The following is a 21,560-nucleotide window of genomic DNA, read 5'->3' on the forward strand; positions in this document are numbered from 1 at the left end:
CAGCAGTGCAAACAGTTATCACAGCATCGTGTTGCTGCAGAAGAAAAGGTCTGAACCCTCAGCAGCTTCTCACACGCTGCAGTCTGCTGCTCCTTAGAGCGTCTGTGGTGAGGTCATCGCCCCCCTCTGGGTTGGGGTCAGATTTACTCGTTACCATGGATACTGCAGCTTCCAGGCTTACTTCCTACAACCCAGACTAACATTTATACTCAACATATCACAGCCGTTACCTTTGGGAACCTCCTGAACACGTATCATGTAAATGCATCGTCCTTCTGCTTGTTACAAAATAAAACAAACTCTCTTTGACCCGTTTAATGGAAGTCATCATCTATTTGTTGCTCACATTCATTTCTGTGCTTCGTCCTCCAACAGTAGAAGACTGAAGCATCATCATCATCGATGGCTGTACAGAGGGGACCGCGCCCTGTGGCATCTGTCAGCTGCAACAGCAAACAGCTGCACTGCCCACGTCTCGAACATTAACTGAGAAATCTTTTCAATAAATACTTCAAACTTTCAACAAACAGAAATTTCTTTAAACCATCTCGTAAAAAAACAAACGCATTGTCCGCTCGGCGCCAACGCTAAGCTCGCTGCTCCGTCTGCGCTGTAGTTTCTGGGTCAGAGTCAGAATCAGAGTCCGTCTCGTCGTCTTTTTTCGGAGGCTCTGTGGCGTCCCGGCCGACTGCTACCACCCCCTTCCTCTGAGGCAGGACTGTGAAGAAGGCCTCCTGCCAGCTGCCTTTCTCCAGGTACGCCAGGATGATCTCGAACACTGCAGGAGAGAGCGCCGTTCAGACCACAGAGGCAGCAGCTGAGGCTCCTCCCCGCTCCGCGGGCTAAAGCAGGGAGGAGCCACAATACAGGAAACATAATCCTTTAAATATCTGCACATTAAACTTGAGTAAGAGCAGCGGGTGAAGCCACTCCCACTCCTTACCGTGGTTAACAGCCAGAACCTTCCGACTGTTCATCTTGACGAAGCTGCTCAGAGGAAGCTGGGCGTGGCTGATGCCCAGCTCTGTGGCCCTTTCAAAGGTGAGTCCCTGCAAACAAAGCCCGACAGGTTAGCCAGCGCAGCCACGCCCACACGCTACAGCGGGTCTGGAGCCGAGCACACCTTGTGGTGGTTGTGGTCCACCAGGCCTCCGATGACGTACGCCCTCTGTGGATCCAGCTCCGTCAGCACGTTGGGAGAGTCGGAGGTGAGGTAGACCAGCTGCTCCTGGGACACGACCTCAGTGTAGTGCTCCGTTTTAATGTGTATGTCCTGCACAGCACACAGCATCCAACCAATCAATGTGACAAACTGCTGGCATTGAACACAGCATCTTCAGCGTGGTCATCGTCAGCTCGGAGCAGCTCATGGACCCAATCATCAAGCTTTTTATTCTGGACTGTAATTTGTATTACTTCATGTTTATTCTAACGTTTCAAATTCATGTTTCCTGGGTCATGAGTTTTGGTATCTAGAATAAAATCCATGCATCGTCACAGCCCTCCATCTCATGTCAAGTTTAAATGTTAGTCAGAGGGGTCCAACTCCAGCCTCGAGTGTCCTGCAGGTGTAAATGACCTCCTCAGCATGAGAAATGAACTCATGTGAGTCAGGTGTGCTGACACAGGGTGAGATCTAAAACCTGCAGGCCCCTCGAGGCCTGGAGCTCCCTGCTCTGAAGCAGGGCCTCATGTTAATCGTGTGCAGATGGAGCTGATATAAAGTGATGAGGGCAGACGCTGACTCCTGAGCATCCTGTGGGTGTGAACTACAGGTGACGCCACCGTTTCATGAACTTAATAAACTGGAAATCAGACATAACGTTGTGCAGGTTCCAGACCTCTGTTGGACGTGTGACTGCTCACCTTCCAGTTCACCCAGCCTTTGTCCTTCTCGTCCATGCTCTGTCTCAGCTGTCCTCCTAGGCTTGTCAGGTAAAACTGGACACGTGAGAAGGAGTTAGAAGATGTTTGACGCCACATGAAAAACTGTTATTACTGCCTGTTACTCTTCTTATTTTATATTCGACCCAAAGCCAGTGGAGACGGTTTGGGATGGAGACCAACAAGTGCTCAGCATCTCATCATGGAGCTCATCCAGAGGATGCAAAGCATGTCGCAGCGACATCCACATCCAGATGTTGGCTCAGCTGTGGTCAGAAGTCTTGACCAGGAAGAGTTGTTAGTGTGTAAACATGAGCACATGTGCTACCTGACGCCACGTGGCTGCAGCGTCCTCAGTGCCGTCTGTGTTCTTATTGCTCGAGGAAAGTTTCTGCACTGTAAGTATTTTCAGCTCTGCACAGTTAGGACAGTATTTTATAAGCTAGGCTAGGACAGCGTGTGGTTGGTAAACAGGGAGGTAACCACTAACAGCTCAAAGACGTGTCAGAATCTCACCACCCTCTAAACACGCCACAGATCCACCCGTGAACTTCATGCTGTGCATGTGAAACTGAAGCCAGGTCAGTGTGGGGGTTGGTCCTCACGTGCAGATACAAGCACGAGCTCGTGTCCTTCACACGAGTCCACGGGCTGCTCCGAGCAACTGAGAACGTCATCACAAAAACAAACGCAGTAACATCGTTATCATCGTTACGTGCTCGGCACCAACCTGCACTGGATGCGAGGCCCGTCTGTTCTCTGCGTAGCACCTCTGGATCTGTTTGTGAAGTTTGCGCACGTCCTGAAGAAACAGACAGTGTGTTGGGAACTCTGGGAGCACAGTCGCAGCGCCTACACCTCTGACCCGGTTACCTTAATCAGCATGAGGCTATCGAAGCTGCAGTCCACCACCAGCCTCAGAGAGCTGGGCGTGGCCTCTCTGCGCGCACGTTTGCGGGCGCTCTGGACCTCCCCGCCCTCCTGGTGATTCTGCCTCTGCAGGCGACGCTGCTGCTTCCTCTCCTTTCGCCTCTGCCTGCCATGAAAGCGAGGATGATGTTCAGCACGTGTGTGGGCTTGGTCTGCATGGACTGAACACTGGGTCCACTGTGGGAAGCTCAAACCTCCACATCAGGACAGAGTGGGTCAGAGCCGATGGTCACTGAGCCAGTCTGTGTTTTACCTGATAACTAATTCATTACTGGATCATTGGTGCCATTATTAACTATACTGATTTAGAGGGGAGGATATTTGGACTGGAGGAAGGATGGAGAGAAATGTGACATAAAGGTGTCCTGCAGCAGCATCCTTTTGTTTGACAGTCTCACACACACCGAAGGACGCGAGGTGTGTGAGACAAAGGTCAGCACGAGCTTTCAATCTCACGCCTGTTTGTGCGCATGCACATTCATCTCACAGTGGATCACAGTGTAACAGCTCAGCAGGCCCGTGGAGGCCGTTGTTCTGGCAAAACGTCCTACTGTAAGTAGTTTATGCACATTTCTGCTGTCACACAGTAATTCCAGCACAAATGTAAGTAGGTATGACAGTTTGCCACTTAACTGTGCCCATCAGAGTGTGCTTGTAGCTCACATTCATAAAGCCAGGACGGTTTGCCTCTTCATTTTACCCGTTAAAGTGTGCTTGCAGGTCACATTCACAAAGGTAGCATGGTTTGGCACGTAATTTCACCTGTCAGAGTATTTTTCTAGGTGATATTAACAAAGGTAAGATGACGTGCCACTGAATTCTTACTGTAAAATGATGCTTCTAGCTCACATTCACAAAGGTAGGACGCTCTGGCAATTAATTTTACCCGTCAGAGTATGTTTGTAGCTTATATTCACAAAGGTAGGTTCGCCACTGAATTTCATGTTGTGCGCATGCGTAGAAACAACGGGTAGGATGGATTCCCAGAACACCGTGACTTCTCTGCGTGTTTCGCGCCACAGCTTACTTCCGCTGCTCGCGCTCTTCCTCCCACTTCTGCTGCTTCAGCAGTTTCTTCCTCTGCCTCTTGGACAGAACCGGGTCTTCCGGGTCTCCGGGACTGCTCACAGCCTTCTCGCTTTGGTCTTCCTCCGCCGAAGCTGGCTTTCCCGTGGTGTCGTCAGCCGTCTGTGAACACACCGCTGTGGTCATGTCTGCGCTGCTGGCGTGCAGGAGCCGCGTTGGCGGCATTTAAATGACTTTGTAATGTGGGCTAAAACGGGTCAGTTAGCCTGGCACCGACGAACAGACGAACGAGCGGCTCACCTCGAGTCCACGCTTTGTTTGGGCGCATTTGTGACGTTTTTTATGCGCGTCACAAGCTCGCGTTAAGATGCAGTGCTGCCCTCTACCGGCCGTACTAACAAAGTGAAGCAGATTTCATAAAACCGACACAGATACATTTACTTTCACTCTGGTTTCATGGAAACATCGCTGCTTTCATCAGTAACAGCATCTGATCACAATTTGTACTTTTATTTTTACCAAAACGTGTTGTTTGGTTTTACTGCCTTCAGAGAGACAGACCCATTAATCTGATTTTACTGCACATCCATAAATGTCCTCCGCTCTCAGGACGGGAACATTATTCTACAGTTATGTCCTGTAACAACAAGGAAGCTTTAGAAACGTTAGTATTTGTAATAGTTTTCATGTCTTTAATTATTCCACGTCTCGCTTTCCCCTTTAGCATCCACTAATCAACGTAAACATCTTATCTTTGCAAACATAGCATTTAAACACGTGAAACATAACTGTGACACTGTTAGTTGTTATAAACTGAGTCAGTCAGAGTTTTCCTGTTTATTCAGTTTTCACAGTAAAAGTGAACCTGACACTGTAGCTGTGCAAACAGCTACAGTCATCCTCGTTGTTTTTGCACATTTATCGTTTCATCCACGGGTCCTCTTTATTCCCACGCTCCCGTCTGTCCACCACCTTCATCTACCTTCAACATTTACTGTGTGCAGCAGAGACTCTGCTCTGAGGCAGCAGAGTCCCTGCTGTGCAGAAATGCTTTCACACTTATAGAAAACATTTCCTACTTTATGCAAAAGTTTAAAAAAAGAAAGACAAATCATGCACAACCAGAAACATGACACGAACCAAATCTGATCAAATCCCCAGGAGAAGACAGCAACACTGTAGCATCGGGACCATGGAGCTCTAAGAAACAGCAGTGTCCACTCTTAAGACTGAATGAACTCAGAGGTGGTTTATCCTCCACAAATACACAAACACAGACGTCGTGTTTGTGAGGCACGAGAGGAAACTGTTCGACTCTTTTTCTGATAACAGTGCAGCAGCAAAGCTGAGAGTCAGGTACAAAAGTATAAAATATTATCAGCTTGGGTAGAAACGTATGTTTGATGCTTCTGCTGTATATCTGTAACAGGACACTAAACACGTCACAGTAAAACAGTCAGCAGAAAAACCCTCAGCAAAGCTCCAGCTCTGTAACCTGTCATGTTTCCAACAGAAGAAAACGGACTGTCCAGCAGACCCACTGCACAAACTCCAACGTGCAACCACAAACAGCAACCTCAGTTTGAACATAACGTCTCATAACTTCATGTCACACACATCTGCAAAGTTCAGGAAGTGTAACAGCTGGACTAGAGTAACTATTCATCGATTTCACAACCTCACAGTTTGGTTTCTACACATGATTCGGCTCATTCAGCTCCTGTGTGAGTGTGTCCACACCGTCCAGCTTACAGCTCGGCCCTGTGGGGACACAAAGAAACACACGTCAGAGTCTTAAGCACACGTCAACAGTTTTGTACATTTGTCGCACAGCTTTCCTCCTATTCTGTAGAACAGCGAGTGCCTTTCCACCGCACACTATCTGTTTACGTTAAAAACGTTAGTGAGCGCTCCAGTATGTGGGTCAGACCCTGGAGGGGAACTCCAAATGTCCCCTCACTGTACCGCTCAGCCGTCAGAGCCACGTGAACCTCACCCTGCTGCTCCTATAAAAAGAGCCTGAGCCTGCAGGATGTGCCAGCCCGGCTGCTGATACCCAGCAGCAGCTGAAGCTTTTCCATCCTCACATGAATGCCTGCCTGACCTTTCACTCTGGCTGCACACACACAGCTGATCCAACCACATCTCTGCTGTGATATCGCATTTTACAGGATATCTATCAGTGTTAGTTAGCTGCAGCTGCTTTACAGTCACTCCACATCTCTTCTTCTTCTGTTAGATATGATGCACAGCATCCTGTTAGATCACTGACTTCATGCATTAAGTGAAACGTGTGGTGTCAGCATCATTTTTAGGAAATGCAAACATTCATTAAAGCGTGAAACAGTCCCCATATTGTTTTCTGATTTATAGTTTTTATTCTTATTTTCTTTTCCTCAGGCTGGCAATGAGACGCCCTCGTTGTTCTGCGAGCACGGACAGGTGAGAACAGTGTGGGTCACGATGGTGTGCAGAAACATGTTTGATAACTCATCCATAAAATCAGCTGCAGTAACTACATGTGATGTGCTGTGAGCCTCTGTCTCCTCCTTTTGTTGTCACCATGTTTTCAGAACTACTGCACGGATCATTTCACTGACTTACTGTCTCCATAGTTTGCAGTTTGCAGCTTTTAGGCTACATTATATTTCAGTGTATCCTATAAATAAATGATTCCTCTGAGATTAGTTATGTAAAACTCTCCACTGCGCCCTCAGACATGCTTCGGTAAAAGGGAAGCAGTCAGATACTCACCTGTCCAGACGACCTGCCGTTCATCGGTGCTCCACCATGAAGCTCATAGTCGTCCCGTCAAATGAGGGGGGGGCGATGATCCGGGGCCCCTGCTGGGAGCTGATGCTGATGACAGGCTGCTTGATGCTAGAGAAGCCCTGCTGTGGCCTGTTAGCAGCAGCCTGAACACCTGAGGCTACCTGGGAAGACTTTCCGGTGGACATGTAGAAAGGACTCTCCACGTGCATGCCCTCGGTCTGCTGCGAGGAGCTTTTATCGCTGCTGTCCACCTCTGCCTGCACTGACATCTGCGACTGTAGCAGCGCCCTGGCAGGTATCACTGACGGCGTCGGCACGAGACCCGGGTAGATCATGTACGTGTGGCCGTAAATGCCAGAACTGAGGGCTAAAGGTGAGATGGGCATGGGCACAGGTGTCATGGGAGGCTGTGGCATAGGCACATCCACATATTGACCCGTTTCTGGATCAAAGAGACGCTTGGTGGCAGGCTGCACTGGTGTGTCTACCAGGTAGTAGTTGCCAGTGCTGGGATCCAGCAGCATTTTCCTCTGGGTGGCCTGGAACGGGTCCAGGGTGGGAGCCGGGGTGATTGCTGGAGAGAAGCAGTAGACCTGTGGCTGATTGGCGGGCATCCCGAGTGGCAGAGAGTGGTAGATAGTAGCTGAGGGGATCTCTGGTGAGTAACTAGCTGTGTGCTCCTCGTGCCCTCTGAGCCCAGGTTCCAGGTGTCCTGAAGGTGTGGCTGGATGTGACCGGGTGAACGTGTAGACGGACGCTTTATCAGGTGGCTGTTTGCCTTTGCTGGGCTGAGACTTGACTGGAATAGCGAGGTAGTTCTCACTGTCAGTTGAAAACTCGTGTGCAAACCCGTCGGCCTCCTTCACGTCGGCGTCTTCGTTCCCAGCTGACCGTCTCTCACAGATGCTGAATGATGCGGGCGGTTTGGGGACGAAGGTTTTGGTGCTGAAAGGTGTTTGTGTGACGGTGTTCGGTTGGGATGTCTTTGAAGTTCTGGAGGCCTTGACACTGCTGGGGGCTTGCACTGACTTAGGCCTGTCATCACAGCCCACTGATGTGGGGCGGGGTTTGAGTGGGTCTTTCTGCTCCTGCTTCAGCAGGCTGTCACCTGCTCGTCCTGCTGGGGGCTTGTCTGCGCTGGACTGGGAGTTTCTTCTGGCAGACTTGTCTGCGCTGGGCGTCCATGCAGTCTCCTCTCCGTGTCCTGGATGCTCCTCACACGCTATCAGTGAAAGCAGGTGGCTGTCTGTCAGCGGCCGAGCCTCGTTCTTCCTCTTCCACTCGTTCTTTTCAAATACATAGAGCTGCTCCATGGTTTTCACGGCAGCCTGCAGTTTTTGCAGAGCCGCCTGGTTTGGCACCTGTGACTCGGGCTTTTTATCAGTGATGTCCGATACTTTTTCTTGCCTCTTTGTAGATATTCTGCTTTCACTTCGGTCGGTGTTTCCCTGCGAGGCATTATTTGAGGGGCCCAGAGATGCGCTCCCTGTTGCCCTTGATGCGTTTTTGACGCCCTCTGGAGACGATCTGTCCACGTCAGGTGACTCCTGTTTAGCCCCGTGAAGGTTTCCACATTGTTTTCCGTTACTGCTCGTGTTCACAGACTGGCACTTGATCACTATAGGCGACACAGTATTGAAGCTTTGATTGAGCACTTGCTTGTTTTGCTCTGGATGTCTGTCAGCGGAGGCGCTGTGGGCTTTATTCTCGTTGTTATCCAAAGAAACGAAGTGATACGAACTTTTAACCAGCTTACGCACGTCTCTCACTTGGTAAATGGGAGTCTGCAGCTTCCCCTTATTGTCTCGAATGTCTCGGACCATGAAATGTGGAACTTTATCTGAAAAGTCACCCTTCAAAGCTGTAGCAAGCGCGTGGGATTTGGCGTGATCTGTTCGGATGATGTTGCAGCCTAAATTAGGAGCGCGCAGTTTGGAGACGGCGCACGGCTCGGTGCTATCGTCTTTGACGCGCCTCAAGTTAATTTGAAGTTCTGGAGACTTGGATGTGGTCGCAGAGTCTGCGACAGAGCGTACTTTGGCTCCACGTCCGTGTCCACACGTAGAATAATTCCTGCTCTGCTGCGTGGCTTCGCCTTCGTTCGGCAGCATTTGGATATTTGGCACAAATAAATGAGCCATTTTCTTCAGTTTGCTGCTGCCCGCCGAGTACAGACTCCCCTCGGCCAGCGTGTCCTCTGGTGTTTGATCGTTTTCAGGATCCTTTTGAAATTCTAGCTCGTCATCCTTCCAGCATCTGAACGCGCTATTTTGGCTGCGATGCAGCGTGCTTCTGGATGAGTCCACTGCGCCTTTTTTAGTATCAACTCCAGTTTGTTGCTTCCGAGAGTCGCTCTTGGCATCCGCTATGTCCCCTAACTCATTCACGCGCATTATGCTGTAGTCCGAGCTGCTGTCGGAAAGCTTGGAGTTGTGCTTCGCTCTGACGTCGTCGCTTTCCTGGCGCAGAAAGCTGGGAGAGGGCGTCTGCTGCGGCTCGCTTATTTCGCCTCTCTCCATCTTGCGCTCCTGCTCGAACTGCATTTTCTTAGAAATGACATTTTTGATGAGACTCGAAGCAAACACGGCCTTCTTGTGCGTGTCTTCCATGGTTTTAGAGGGCGGCTTGCCGCCCCCCCTGCTCTGGCTTGCGTTGGTAACTTCATCCGTGGAACGTGATCCTGCAAAGTTAGTGCGTGGTTCTCCCGCAGGAATTCCCGATTTAACGTTGCAACGAAAATTCAGCGTCTCTGTCAGCCTTATGACGCCGCTGTGGCCCTGACCAAATTTCCCCATCAGCTCTATTTTCTTTGTAGATGACGCTGCGCTGTGGGGAGGTAATGTCTCGCTGGCGGGCGCTTTGATGATGCCCTTATAACCCCTTTTGTCTATGCTCTTGGCGATTTGAAACGAGGCCGCTGAGCTTTGATGAGACACAAGACTTTGGTCCACATTCATGTTACCATATTTCAGGTCCACAAACGTGGACCACCTGTTTATCCCCACGGCATGCTCTGATGCAGAGGACTCGCTGGAGGTGCTGAAATGAATGGCATCAAAGTAAGGATACGCCAGGCTCTTGAAGGCTCTGGCTGTCAGAGTGCGCACCTCCTTATCAGCGTCGTCCAGCTCGCTGACAGCACTGGACGTGCCGCTTGAATATTCGGGGACTTCTTTCCCCCTTAATTTGCCGCCAAAGTGTACGCGCCTGGGCGCTGCTACCAAACACTTCGCCGTGTCACACAAGGTCTCTGCCTTCCCATCAACTCCCCTAAACACATAGCGACTCACATCTCCGGAGCGCCTGGCATGATAGAGAATCTTTTCCTGTTCTTGGATGTTGCTGGGGTCATTTATAGCTCGAGAGGTGGTTCTGATTGACAGGTGAATCTGTCCGCCACTGTTGCCACTGCAGCGTTGCTGCTCGGGCTTTGACACACTCTCATCTGAGCTGGTGAATTTGGCCGCTTCGCGCGGATCACTTTCCAGCAGAGTGCTGACTGTTGCTGCTGCGCCCTGAGAGCCAGGCTGGCGGCCGTGCCCCCTCGCGCCCGCCGCGCCCCCGGCATCAAAAGAAGCGTAATCGGCAAATGAGTAAACCCGGTTGTCTTCTTCAACGTCCCAGCTCGTGGAAGAGCCCACTCCGAGTTCGTAGTCCTCCTCGTGGTCAGAAAGTTCAGAGAGCTGGATCTCGTGCGTGGTAATATAATGGGATTCGTCCTCCGTGGCGCACGGAATGCAGTCATCAGAAAGCACCAAACTTATACCATCGTCCACTTCATAATCATCCTGCTCACTTGTCTCCCCGAGATAATTATCACTAGCGCGCAAATCCACGTCCGGCTGCAGGCTTGCGCTGCTTTCCGTGTTGGACACCTCGTGCTGCTCGTGGAAACGCTCCGACTTTGCGTTTGCACAAAAAGGAATCGGTGGCGGTGACGGGTCAGCGTGCTGGTGCTTAACACCATCTCCATGTTTCCCAACTGTGCCATTCTCTGTCTTAGTGTCGCCCTCGGGTTTGCGTCCCGTTGCGCACGGAGCTCCAGCTCCGCTGTCGGAAACAATCACAGACATTTGGTTTGTCTCACAAACGCGTCGGTCTGTTTTCACATCCACTGAGTCCAACTCGACGTATTTCTTTTCATCGTGCTCCTCGGGACCATCTTCTGTCGGCAGATCACTCACCTGGTGACGTGTCATCGATAATTCCACACAGCGTTTCTCAGCGAAGCTCAAGTCGCAGATCTGAGCTCACATTTGGTGTCTGACAGGAGATGCAAGAGATGGAGTCGGACAAGATTCCGTCGTCCTTTATGCAGAGATAGTCTGAGTCTGACAGACAGACTCCGATGTCACCAAAGCGCTCCAGACATTCCAGCTCATCGCCACATGTAGACTGAAGCATGTAGGCTAAAAAGGAGCAGAGACATTAACCACTGTCTGGTTCTCAGTCTGTGAACCAATGCAGCCACAAAGCTGTATTTCTAATGACAGTCGAGGTCAAACCTGCTTTGAACTTCATGTTCAAGCTCTGTGGTTACAGCTCTGACTGAGGTCTTAAAAGCCTCTCAGACAGGTAGTTGTCAGTAACTGGGTTTGGTTACCTGTTAACAAACTGCACCCTGCCACTGTTCTCCTTTTATATTTATGCCCATTTATCTATAGATCTTCATATCTATCAGTGTCTCTGTTTCTACACTCACTTCATACATGAGTGTTTGATGTATATTTGTTACTATGACAACTCAGTTTCCTCTGGGATTAACAAATTAAAAATATGTTATTTAAATAAAGTCTCTCTGACTCTGAACTTTGCTTTTTCTGTTGCTCTTCGATATCTTTGTGTCTGCTTCACCTTTTGAGACACGTTGTATTGAACTGACTCTCTGATTTTTCCACAGTAGTAATAATGACAGGAGTGAAGGAGGAGGTCGGGTCACGTGGTCACAGAGCCACAAATCAGCATATGATGGAGATTAACACCAGCAAGCACAGACCATCTCCAGCGTTTCATGAGCTGCTTCACTTCAAATCCTCCTTCTTCTTCGAACATCACACATTTTTCTTTTGTCCAAGTGATTCGTTTAGGCTAAAACACAACTTTACAGCTCAGCTGTGCTTTTAACAGACTGGTGTTGAAACAAATAGGTTATTGTAACACACACAATAAAATTCTAAAGAATAATTTATCAGTACAACGATAACAACGAAAGGATAAAACAGTCCAGTGTCCAAAAGGCAGAAAACACAGAGTCCAGAGCCGGCGATGCCACAAGTCAGTTACACTTCACACGCGCCGCCACCCTGTAAGCAGACGGCCAGTCATCACTCCGGCCTCAGCAACACAACTCTGCCTTTAGGCTGCAGCATGTCGCAGCTGCACACAGACAAATATCACAGCAGTGTTTGTGGGCGATAAGCACACCAGATCAATCACCTGCCTTCAATGGATACAACCCAGCACAGCCACTGGCCACGCCCACAACACGCATGGAGATGAATGAATACAGGCAGCATGTGTCCATCATATTACATTATCACATGAAATAAAACAAGCTCGTGAGTACTGTTCCTGTGGACAAACAGGGCACGGTCGGCAGATGAAGGGCCGCAGTAGGGACGCTGACAGGGTGCATCGTGTTAACACACTATGTTTGTTGTGGAAGTAACTCAGTTCAACTCCACGCTCTGCTGCAGAATTTAACTGACTCTAATCCAGCAATACACCAGTTTCTCTCACGGAGCCTCTGCCAGGCTCTGCTTTGGATGGTTGGCGTCTTTCCACTGAGCTCACCTCCATCCTTCTCTCAAGAAACCACTGTGAGTATATCTCACACACGTCTGCTTCTTATCCACGGCCCCACCCTGGAGTTTGTGTTGGCATCACCAGTATTTTCAGTGTGTACATCCTCTTCTCAGGGGCACCTCACTGATGCCTTCTGTAAGGATCCACAGAGACTACATGTGCTCCTGGGTGATCCACTTCCTGTCACTTTACAGTTTGTCAAAACCTAAGAGGGAACAAATGAAGAAATATATTAATGACTCACTGAAAGCTGGAATTATTTGTCCTTCCTAACCGTTAGCAGCTATTTTTTTGTTGTTGAAAAGAGAGATGTGTCTGTATGCATGCAGAGGGCGAAATCGCTCAACAAATATCTGCTGTCTTTGTTCTCGTCTCCTTTTGAGCTTCTCCATCTTCAAGCTTGGCCTCAGGAAAGCATCTCTTCCCACTCCAGGAGAAGACGACCTTTGACCTTGGGCATTTCCTGGGTTGCTCAATCTTCCAAACTCTCCACATTCTTATCTCCTGTAGCGACACCAGTGACCATCAGAGCCGTGTATGTCAGGTGCTTCAAACACTGCTTGTGTCACAAGTATGTGTGAGCGCACCCAAAAGCAAACTCAGAGGAGAAAACAAGCTGATATTTAAGAAGACTTTATCGTGCACAGGTCATATGCACGAAGGGCAACGAGAGGAGCGTAGCACAGGTTGCAGGTGGAGTTCCAGCTGGGTGCTTCCAGGAATCCAGGAGTGACGACAGGCAGGTGAGCTACCACCTGAGCTACAGCTGCGTACCAAAGACATCCAAAAAAGATTAGTTCTTCATTGTTTATCCATACTAATGTCACACACACACGAGTGTGCTAACTGTGGATGCCACGCCTCATGACAAACATGGATGTGCTGTTTGTGTCATGAATGTGTGACACGGTAAGTAAATACTGGTCAGCTGTGGGTAGGTCGTGTTCCCAAACAACCTCGGCCTGAGTAAGAAAAGGTTGATGCTAATAGAGATCCTAGAAAGGATCAGCTCGTCTTAGGCTGGAGAAATATGACATTTGTCCTTTGCCTTGTTTTCATTCGTGTGTTGTCTCAACAATGTGCTACAGGACTTTTAGCACATTTGAATTCATAGACGAGAAGCCAGAAGTCAGAGTTTTACAGAGCAGCTGTGAGTACACCATGATGTGAGAATACTGTAGCATCTTATTAAGAGACCTGGTTAACCTCTGCAGAAAGGAGCCGGGGTCACAGAGTGCATGAGTAACTGCTGATGGTCTGCTGGCAACTTGAACTTTGGATATCTGCTGTTAGAGGGCAATAAAACCTCCCTCAGCACCGGCCAACAGTGTAACACAGGAGGCAGAAACCAGAGACGAGCCACAGCCTCAGTCAGGACTCAGGGTACCAGCCCTCTGCATTAGTCTGAGCAGGCTGAACATTATTAAGAGCCGTTTCTCCTGAACGCTCGTCCTGCAGGGACTCAGCTGGCCTTCATGTTTATGTTTGCTCCAGTCAGACTGGTCCGTGTTACGTTACATCCAGTTACAATGATTATGGAGCCTTTCATAAGTGTGATGTAGAGACTAATGCTTCTAAAGGCTGTGCCTCTAATATACAGTTACATTTTACTGTTAAGGTTGCTTTTCATGTATTTTTCAGAGCTTTTGTTATTTATTTAATGTTCTTTTTAAAAAATGTTATGTAGTTTCTGTTTGTGTAGTTCTTTTAGTTTCCTCGGCCTCCATGTTTGTTTGGTTACGTCTCCATCCAGGCTTGACTGGTAATCGAGCATTTCCCCAGTGGGCTGACGCACTTTTCAGCCGCTGAACACCAGCCGTCTGACACAGGCTGAACGGTAATTCATTATTATCAGGATGTCCTAAAAACTCCCTGAAAGCCTTCAGCTGATCCAAAATGCTGCAGCAAGAGTCCTGAGAGGGACTAGAAAGAGAGAGCAGATTTCTCCTGTTTTGGCTTCCTGTTAAATCCAGAATTCAAAATCCTGCTCCTCACATTCAAGGTCTTAAATAATCAGGCCCCATCTTATCTTAATGACCTTGTAGTACCATATCACCCTATTAGAGCACTTCGCTCTCGCTCTGCAGGCTGACAGTATGTTAGGGATGCATGAATATCTCGACTGGAACAAAAAGGATCCAACATCCAAATTCTGAATGTCCTTCAAGATGCATGTAAACTGTTCCTCCAGACTACTTAAATAGACTCCACGAGAGTTCAGGCTGAGAACAAAGCTGGTTTTTACTGCAGCCGTGCAAATTAGAGTGAATCAGACCACAGTGACTCTGTGGATGTGGGTGGATGTGGGTGGATGTGTATCTCAGCTGTTCAGGTGGAGTTATATCGGGGCTGGGACGATGTCTTTGGAAACGTGCAACAGGACTGAGCGCATAAGTGACAAAGCAAAATAGACGTGTGCATATTTTTAAGTGACACTTTATAATACATTTGATATGTCACAGTGTTACTAATGTACTGAGTAAGAATCACCTTCACTGAACAGGTGCACATAAGGAACTGGGCTCAGGGTAGATAACAAACGCTCACTGGTTTGGCATGTTTGTAGTTGGGATACTTCTAAAGAGGAGAGTTCAAACTCTGATCTAAACATCAGACCAACCTCTGTGAGTCATCTTATCGATGGCATTCAGCAGCAAGGACAGGCAGGAACGTGGGACTGAGGTTAAAGTTCAACCATCTGAGACACACCCAGCCTCTCCTGTTTAAAATACCCAGGGCTGCAGCAGAGCTCATCCAGATGCTTACACGTCTGGATTGTTAATCACAGAGAAAATCAAGATATTCATTCATTAATGTGCTGAATGAAAAATGAACATGATTCTGTCTGAATGTGTCTGCAGATGTGCAGCAGATGTGTGTGTGACAGAAACGTGTCACCAACACTGTCATGGTTACAGAGCCATGATTCATGTGATTAATTATGCTTAGTCAGAATACAGTGAGGCGAGAGTTTAACCAGCACAGTCTGTACTGCCAGGCTGTGTGTGGATGGTGGAGTGAGCAGCACCAAGGAGCCACCATTTAATAATAGAGATGGGACTGTCTATACAAGGCCCAGCACACACACTGTCAGTGTGCTGTAGTGTAGAGGGAGCGCTCTGGTTTGAGTCAAGCAGGCCATTTACACCTCTGAATGGAGGCGGGGCCTCTGTTACAGGAATGGTGCCACAATAACAGAGAAGAAATCCCTCCAATCACAGCTCTACAATGCTGTGATTGGAGGGATTCCCCACCTCTCTGTGGACTCATGCAAGGATCAGCAGCTGTGACAGTTTGCGTACTAATGATCATAAGCTGCCTGTTGTTCATCAGTGCTGCTGGTTCAGCTCCTGTTGAGAAGGTTGGAAACCTGCAGTCAGACTGTCCAGGTGAACAGAGTCAACCTTCTCAGAGAAAGACCGCGTGTTACAATGTTTCCATGTCTGCTGCTGCCATGGAGACAGGCTTCAGACTGCAGCAGGTTCTGTGCTAACAAATGCAGAGGTGGGTTACCCGCTCGGCCCAGCACGGGTGACCACATGTTGCTGCGATATGTCCTGCAGAAGTAACTGTATCTCCTGAGGACTTCCAGTCTGCAGGCTGGCTAAATATAACTTGTTTGTGCTCCTGGGCTCACAGTAATTAGCTCCACAGTTTAAAACGGCCACCGTACTGTGTGACACGCTGAAATTTCACCCGACCTGTGGACAGAAACAGCGTTGTGTGGAAGGGCAGATTTGGAGACATCAGTTATTTCAACACGTTTATAACATTCGACTGTCCCAACGCTGCTTTAAAATGATAGCTCAGCTTTCTGAAGAAACGAACAACACAACCTGTGTTATTTACTTTACTTTTGCCATAAAGCCTGGATCAATAGCACATAGAGCGTTGAACCAATGATCAGTAATGCTGGGAAGGTGCCAAATAAAGGCAGGTTTGTCTGTAGAGGATTTAGAGGTAGTTCTCATGCTTGTGTCTCCTCTGAGCTGCAGGATCGGCTCTCTTTGTTCCAGCTCTTTGTTTCATTTTCTTCCACAGGTAGAACAAACGTAGGCACAGGAACAGTTTGTCATACAAAGTAACTCAGCTCCCTCTGTTCCTGGTGTTTTGTTAGTTTTTCAAAGCAGACTTCCTGAATAGAATAGAATAGAATAGAATAGAATAGAATAGAATAGAATAGAATAGACCTTTATTATCCCATGGATGAGAGGTTTGGGTGTTACACAGCTCTTGAAGCAAAGGGAATATAAAATATAAAAGGAAGCCTCAGAGTGGTCCTATAGACATAAGTAACTGCAGTCTGTACAAACAGGTAACGATGCACAGAAACATGAAATGTGCAGTGAACAAAGCAGCTGCTGAGTAAGATAACTGTGTGTGACAGAGTCTGACAGCTGCTGTAAGAACGACCTGTGGCAGCGCTGCTTCCTGCACTGTGGGTGTGAAAGTCCACTGCTGCTCGAGCAGCTCGGTGTTCAGTCTCATGCAGGGAGGTGTTGTCCATGATGGGTGTTAGCTTAGACAACAGCCTCTCCTCCTCGATGGACTTCAGCGGGCGGTCCAGGACAGAGCTGGCCCTCCTGACCAGTTTGTTGAGGTCCCCCCGTCCCTCTCTGCCGCTCCAGCAGACCACAGCACAGAAAACAGCAGACGCCACCACAGTGTCCTGTTCACCCCCAAGGATCTCTGCAGGTGGAGACGACGTAGGCCCTTTTTGTAAAGTGCATTTGTGTTTGTGGACCAGTCCAGTTTGTTATTGAAGTGAACACCCAGGTATTTGTGCTCCTCCACCGTTTCAGTGTCCAAAGCCTGGATGTTCACAGGTGTAACAGGGGCGGCTTGCTGCTGAATAGCAGGGCGACCCTGATCTAGGGCTGTATTAATCCCATGAGAAGAATGTAGCGCCCCCTCTCTGTGGCTGATTTCCAGTGAGACTTGAAAACGTCCTCAGTTAGAAACTGCCACACGCTCCTTGTAATGACTGCACGATGAGTAAAACCTGTTTCTGATGTTTTGTGCTGCTTGGCTGCGTCTCTGCCAGAACATTATGTCGAGCTTCTCCGTTTTCATGTTTGCAATAATTCTTAGTGGTGCTGTGCTAATGTCCCGACACACCGTAAGAGACCTCGAGCAGGGTGCACAACTATTAGACCTGAGACGCTGCAGCAGGCTCAGAGGTCGCAGGCACTTAGGATGATGTTTATTCTGTGCGTTGTCCATTTAGACTTCAGCAAACTCGGGTTAAAACCTGTCACCTATGAACGTGGTGGCACTGTGTGAAGGCAGGACAGTGGCTCTTTTTCCTTTAAGCAGCAGAGCTCTGCTGCTCCTCGGTGTCCCACACAGCGGAGCCGCCCCACCACTCCAGCCCAGAGAGCTTCTGCAGCTTTTAGATGCATACTTGTTTTTCAGGTGTGTTGGAGTAGGGATGCATCTAAAAGCTGCAGGACAGTAGCTCTCTGGACTGGAGCTGGAGACCCCTGCTTCTGATCAATCAGGATCCCCCGTTTGTTTAAATGCTGCACTGGCTCCATTGCGTTGCTGCACATCACCAGTCTGCTGTCAGAAAAACACACGTAGGAGCAGGAGGTGGTGTTTGCAACTGAACTCCCCTTATGTTGCCTGAGTTTCTGTCGGGTATTTCCTTGTTAATAAAGTTATCAGTGTATTGCTGATGTTGTTTCCTTCTGAGCCCCCCTCTGTGCTGCATGTACAGATGTTGTGGCCACAGAGGGTTCATCCCAGCAGCTTTTGTCACTGTAAGGACTGCTCAGTGGTATTTGATATGTTTTTAAAACAGATATTGGATCCGTGCATGTGGCATTATGTGGTGAAACCGGCTGCAAGACAGAGTTAGACTAACTGTGATACTTAAAGGTTGCATGTTAGTGCAGGTTAAACAGCTTAGTTTGCTGTACTGTGAAAACTAAAGAACTCGCTGTTCTTTAAAGGTGCACAGTGGCCGTGGGTTCATGGCCACAGTTAGCATCACATGTAGCAGAGTCATATGAATTTTAGCTGATGAGCTTAGATCCACTGATGAGCTGTGGAGGATGAAACATCTGCTCACATCTGGTTGAATCCAGGTGTGTCCATCCACAGAGAGCAGCAGGCCAGCTGATCACAGCCTGCACACAACACCTACTGGAGCTCTCAGGAGAAATGAGTGCGAGTTTGATTCAGTTCACTGAGCCGTGACACCAGTTTCAGGTTCCCCACCTGCTGAACCCACTTCAACCTCTGACTTCCTGTTTACAGGCAAAGTCCCCTCTACAACGGAGGCAACAGCAGATAGATTTGCTTTTCCTTTTTCTTCAGACTAAAGTTTGTGTTCCCCTCTACTGATATTATTCTATCATTATGTTCACATAGCACAGGGTTCAGTCAGCCTAGGACAAAATAGAAGCGTCCTCCTTTACTTCCTTACTCTGAGCACATTTAGAGCCTTTACTTTTCTCTCTCGAGTAAATAAGTTGAATGAGTACTGTGACTTTTACTGGAGTATTTTTAACATCAGTATTTGTACTTGTACTTTGAGTACAGCATGTCTGTACTTTTGCCACCGCTGCTTAGTCTCATAGGTTGCAGTCTAAGGGCTGAGCCTGCTCATTAAGCCTTTTTAATCACTTTTGGTTAAAACACCGGATGAGCTGCCGTCCACTCTCCGTCAGCTTTGGCTGAGTTAGTAACAACTTGTTCACTAAACCACGCGTTAACCAGGCTGGTTAGTACGAGGAGACTGTTACGATGACAGGTCACCGAAGCTGGTTTAGCAGCTGATGCTCCAGCTGATGCTAGCTGATGCTAGCTGCTCGGTGAATGCGCTCCGGAGAAAAGCTAAAGTGAGCTGGACAGTCCGAACAATGGAGGCAGCTTCACGGGCGTTTCTGTCAGTGTGAAACCAGTGGAGCTGTCTGTGCAGTAACCAGCCTCAGCCGCAGGGTGGCAGTAACGTCACCGGTGGATGCAAACAGAGAGATCCGTGACAGCGCTGTCCGAGAACAGATGCAGTTACGTGTAAGTTTTTGTCCCGCCTTTGTAGACAGAACATCTGAAGAGCTGATGCTTCTGTTCAGCTACATTCTAGTGTTTTGTTGGTCTGGTTAGCTGATTGCACTGATCGGTGTGGTACACCTGTACACTTTATTGGTGCAGGTTGAACCCAGGTGGTGTTTAAACATAAAACGGAAGCTTCAGGAGGTAAAAGCCACAGTTTGTTCCACGCTGTCCTCCACGGTAGCCACAGCTTCCACTGTGGATGATGTCTGGCTTCATGTGCTGTGTAGTTCCGTGACTCACCGCTTGTGTATGCGTGCGCCCGTCTCTACATGCTCGTGTCTGCCTGTGTCAGTGCTGCCCGGGAGTCCACAGCCTTCTGTGTTACTGTGGGGAAGTCGTGGGTGCTGCAGCTGGCGTGAGGAAGCTACACGGATTGGCCGCTGTGTGTTCTTTCTGCTTTCTCTTGTGAAGGGAGGAGGAGTGTCCGGTTAGGGGAACATGATCTTCCTCACACGCTGAACTCGGAGGAGTCCAAACTGGACGGAGACGAGACTTCAGGAGGACAATGTAAGTGATTACGGAGGAAGTGAGGAGTCTCTCTGGGATCTGCTGCTACTTACACTCACTCATTCAGACGCATCCACACGTCTAGTGATGGATGCAAGTCTGGTCTGTAAGTAAAAGTAATCTGATTACAGATGTACACCTTTTAGGTAACAGACTGTTAGATTTGAACACGTACAATGATACAAATACAGGCCAGAGTCCGCAGTAGAGCTGTAGAGGTTGAACAACAGCAGAATAACTAAAGATCTCAGTCAGCACCGAAGGACAGCTTAGTGAGGGAGCCTCGTGCAGGGGGAAATACTTCCACAGTGTTGGAGCCACGACTGTGGAAGCTGCTGCATCGCTGAGCTTGTGTTGCATGTGTGGAGCAGGGAAGCATCAGCTGACCTGAGAGAGCGCTGGGATGAGTGCAGCAGCTCACACAGATAGCAAGCACTGATGGCTGGATTCATGCCACTGTGCCTCAGCACAACGTTTAGCAAGTGAGCTGCTGTCACCTCTATCATCATCATCGTTGTGTAAACCACAGTAACGAATCTGTGTCCTTATTCCTGTTCTGCAGGTTCAGCTTCAGACTCGCCTACAGTTTCTCATACAACCTGTTCCAGTTCTGTGGCCACACGTGGATACTGGCTAATACTGTCGCCAGGTTTCTCATGTTCGGCCAAGGTAAGGTTAGGAAAACTTACCAGTCTCAGTTAATCTGAATTAGTCTGACTTTTCCAGGAAGTGAACGGTCTGTGGAGCAGCTGTGCAGGTCAAAGTAAATAATAAAGGCGCTAAGATGCCAGTGCTACCCTGAGCGATGGACCGATATAGAAAAACACCCAGCTTAGACTCCAGGCTCGGTTTGATCAGGCCGTCGTTTAAATCTCATTAAGCCTCATCGAGCTAATTTATGTATTTAAGAAAAGGTATTCAGACATTATCTGCTTCCCCCAAATCCTCCTGTGAAAACTTGAGTTGCAGAGCTGCATCAGAGGAGTTCATGGAGCAGCAGCCTCCTGCTAGTCTGGCTGTTAGCGCTCTCACATCATGTTAGACTGTGTTTTCTCCTGATGTTAAACGCTTTCTCTCAGAGCTCTTTGACGTGGTATCATTTCTTTGCCTTCGTTCGCTTGTTGCGTGAGGTTGCTGTGGGACACAAACAGGGACCGCGCTGCTCGTTTCTCTGTAAAGGCTCATTTGCTGTTGCTGAGTGAAGTTTCCAGTAAACACAGACATCGCTCCAAATGCTTCATAAGTTGACTAAGAAGTATATTTCCAAGTTAGGACTGATGAGCATCCCGCACATGTTGTTTGTGACTGCAGATGCTTTGGCCGACACCTTTTACTCTGTGGGCTTTGTGATGAGTCTCTGCCAGCTGCTCTCCATTCTGGAGCTTTTCCACATTGCGGACGGCATCGAGAAAGCCCGGCTCCTTCCTCGCTTCATCCAAGTGCGTACGCAGCTCAAAGTTTAATGATTTTTATCATTGTTGTTATCTTTGATTGATGCACGGACACGCTGTCTTCCTGCTCCTCAGGTGATGGAGAAGAACCTTCTGTTGATTATGATCATCATGCTGGAGGAG

The 21,560-nt window shown here is 48.6% G+C and overlaps 3 protein-coding genes across 5 annotated transcripts in view; 1 reads left to right on the forward strand and 2 right to left on the reverse strand.

The window, feature by feature from the left end:
• Window positions 1-300: 300 nt before the first annotated feature.
• On the reverse strand, window positions 301-5,601 carry trmt10a (tRNA methyltransferase 10A). 2 transcript variants are annotated; one of them, XM_085442558.1, is made up of 7 exons: window positions 5,519-5,601; window positions 2,758-2,920; window positions 2,615-2,686; window positions 1,867-1,941; window positions 1,124-1,273; window positions 944-1,049; window positions 301-778 (listed from the first exon to the last, which is right to left on the reverse strand). In XM_085442558.1, the coding sequence occupies exons 1-7, from the start codon at window positions 5,551-5,553 to the stop codon at window positions 588-590; spliced, it is 792 nt and encodes a 263-aa protein (XP_085298684.1). In that variant the 5' UTR covers window positions 5,554-5,601; the 3' UTR covers window positions 301-587. The 2 variants fall into 2 exon arrangements, with proteins under 2 accessions (XP_085298684.1, XP_085298674.1); XM_085442548.1 differs by lacking the exon at window positions 5,519-5,601 and adding an exon at window positions 3,842-4,452.
• On the reverse strand, window positions 4,510-11,186 carry lg3h4orf54 (linkage group 3 C4orf54 homolog). Its single transcript, XM_085442536.1, has 2 exons — window positions 6,595-11,186; window positions 4,510-5,601 (listed from the first exon to the last, which is right to left on the reverse strand). The coding sequence occupies exon 1, from the start codon at window positions 10,809-10,811 to the stop codon at window positions 6,615-6,617; it is 4,197 nt and encodes a 1,398-aa protein (XP_085298662.1). The 5' UTR covers window positions 10,812-11,186; the 3' UTR covers window positions 4,510-5,601; window positions 6,595-6,614.
• An 8,257-nt stretch (window positions 11,187-19,443) lies between these two features.
• hacd4 (3-hydroxyacyl-CoA dehydratase 4) overlaps window positions 19,444-21,560 on the forward strand; it is a 6,798-nt gene continuing 4,681 nt past the window's right edge. For both annotated transcript variants that reach the window (XM_085442586.1, XM_085442594.1), the window contains exons 1-4: window positions 19,444-19,986; window positions 20,549-20,655; window positions 21,298-21,425; window positions 21,513-21,560. The exon at window positions 21,513-21,560 is cut by the window's right edge and continues 62 nt beyond it. In XM_085442586.1, the coding sequence (XP_085298712.1) occupies window positions 19,985-19,986; window positions 20,549-20,655; window positions 21,298-21,425; window positions 21,513-21,560 (285 nt within the window). In that variant the 5' untranslated portion in view covers window positions 19,444-19,984. The remainder of the gene's footprint in view (window positions 19,987-20,548; window positions 20,656-21,297; window positions 21,426-21,512) is intronic.

The sequence above is a fragment of the Copadichromis virginalis genome, linkage group LG3 (genome assembly GCF_057382275.1).
Source record: "Copadichromis virginalis isolate Kocher_CV1m ecotype Utaka linkage group LG3, C_Virginalis_male_GT1.1, whole genome shotgun sequence".
NCBI classification, from domain to species: Eukaryota; Metazoa; Chordata; class Actinopteri; order Cichliformes; family Cichlidae; genus Copadichromis; species Copadichromis virginalis.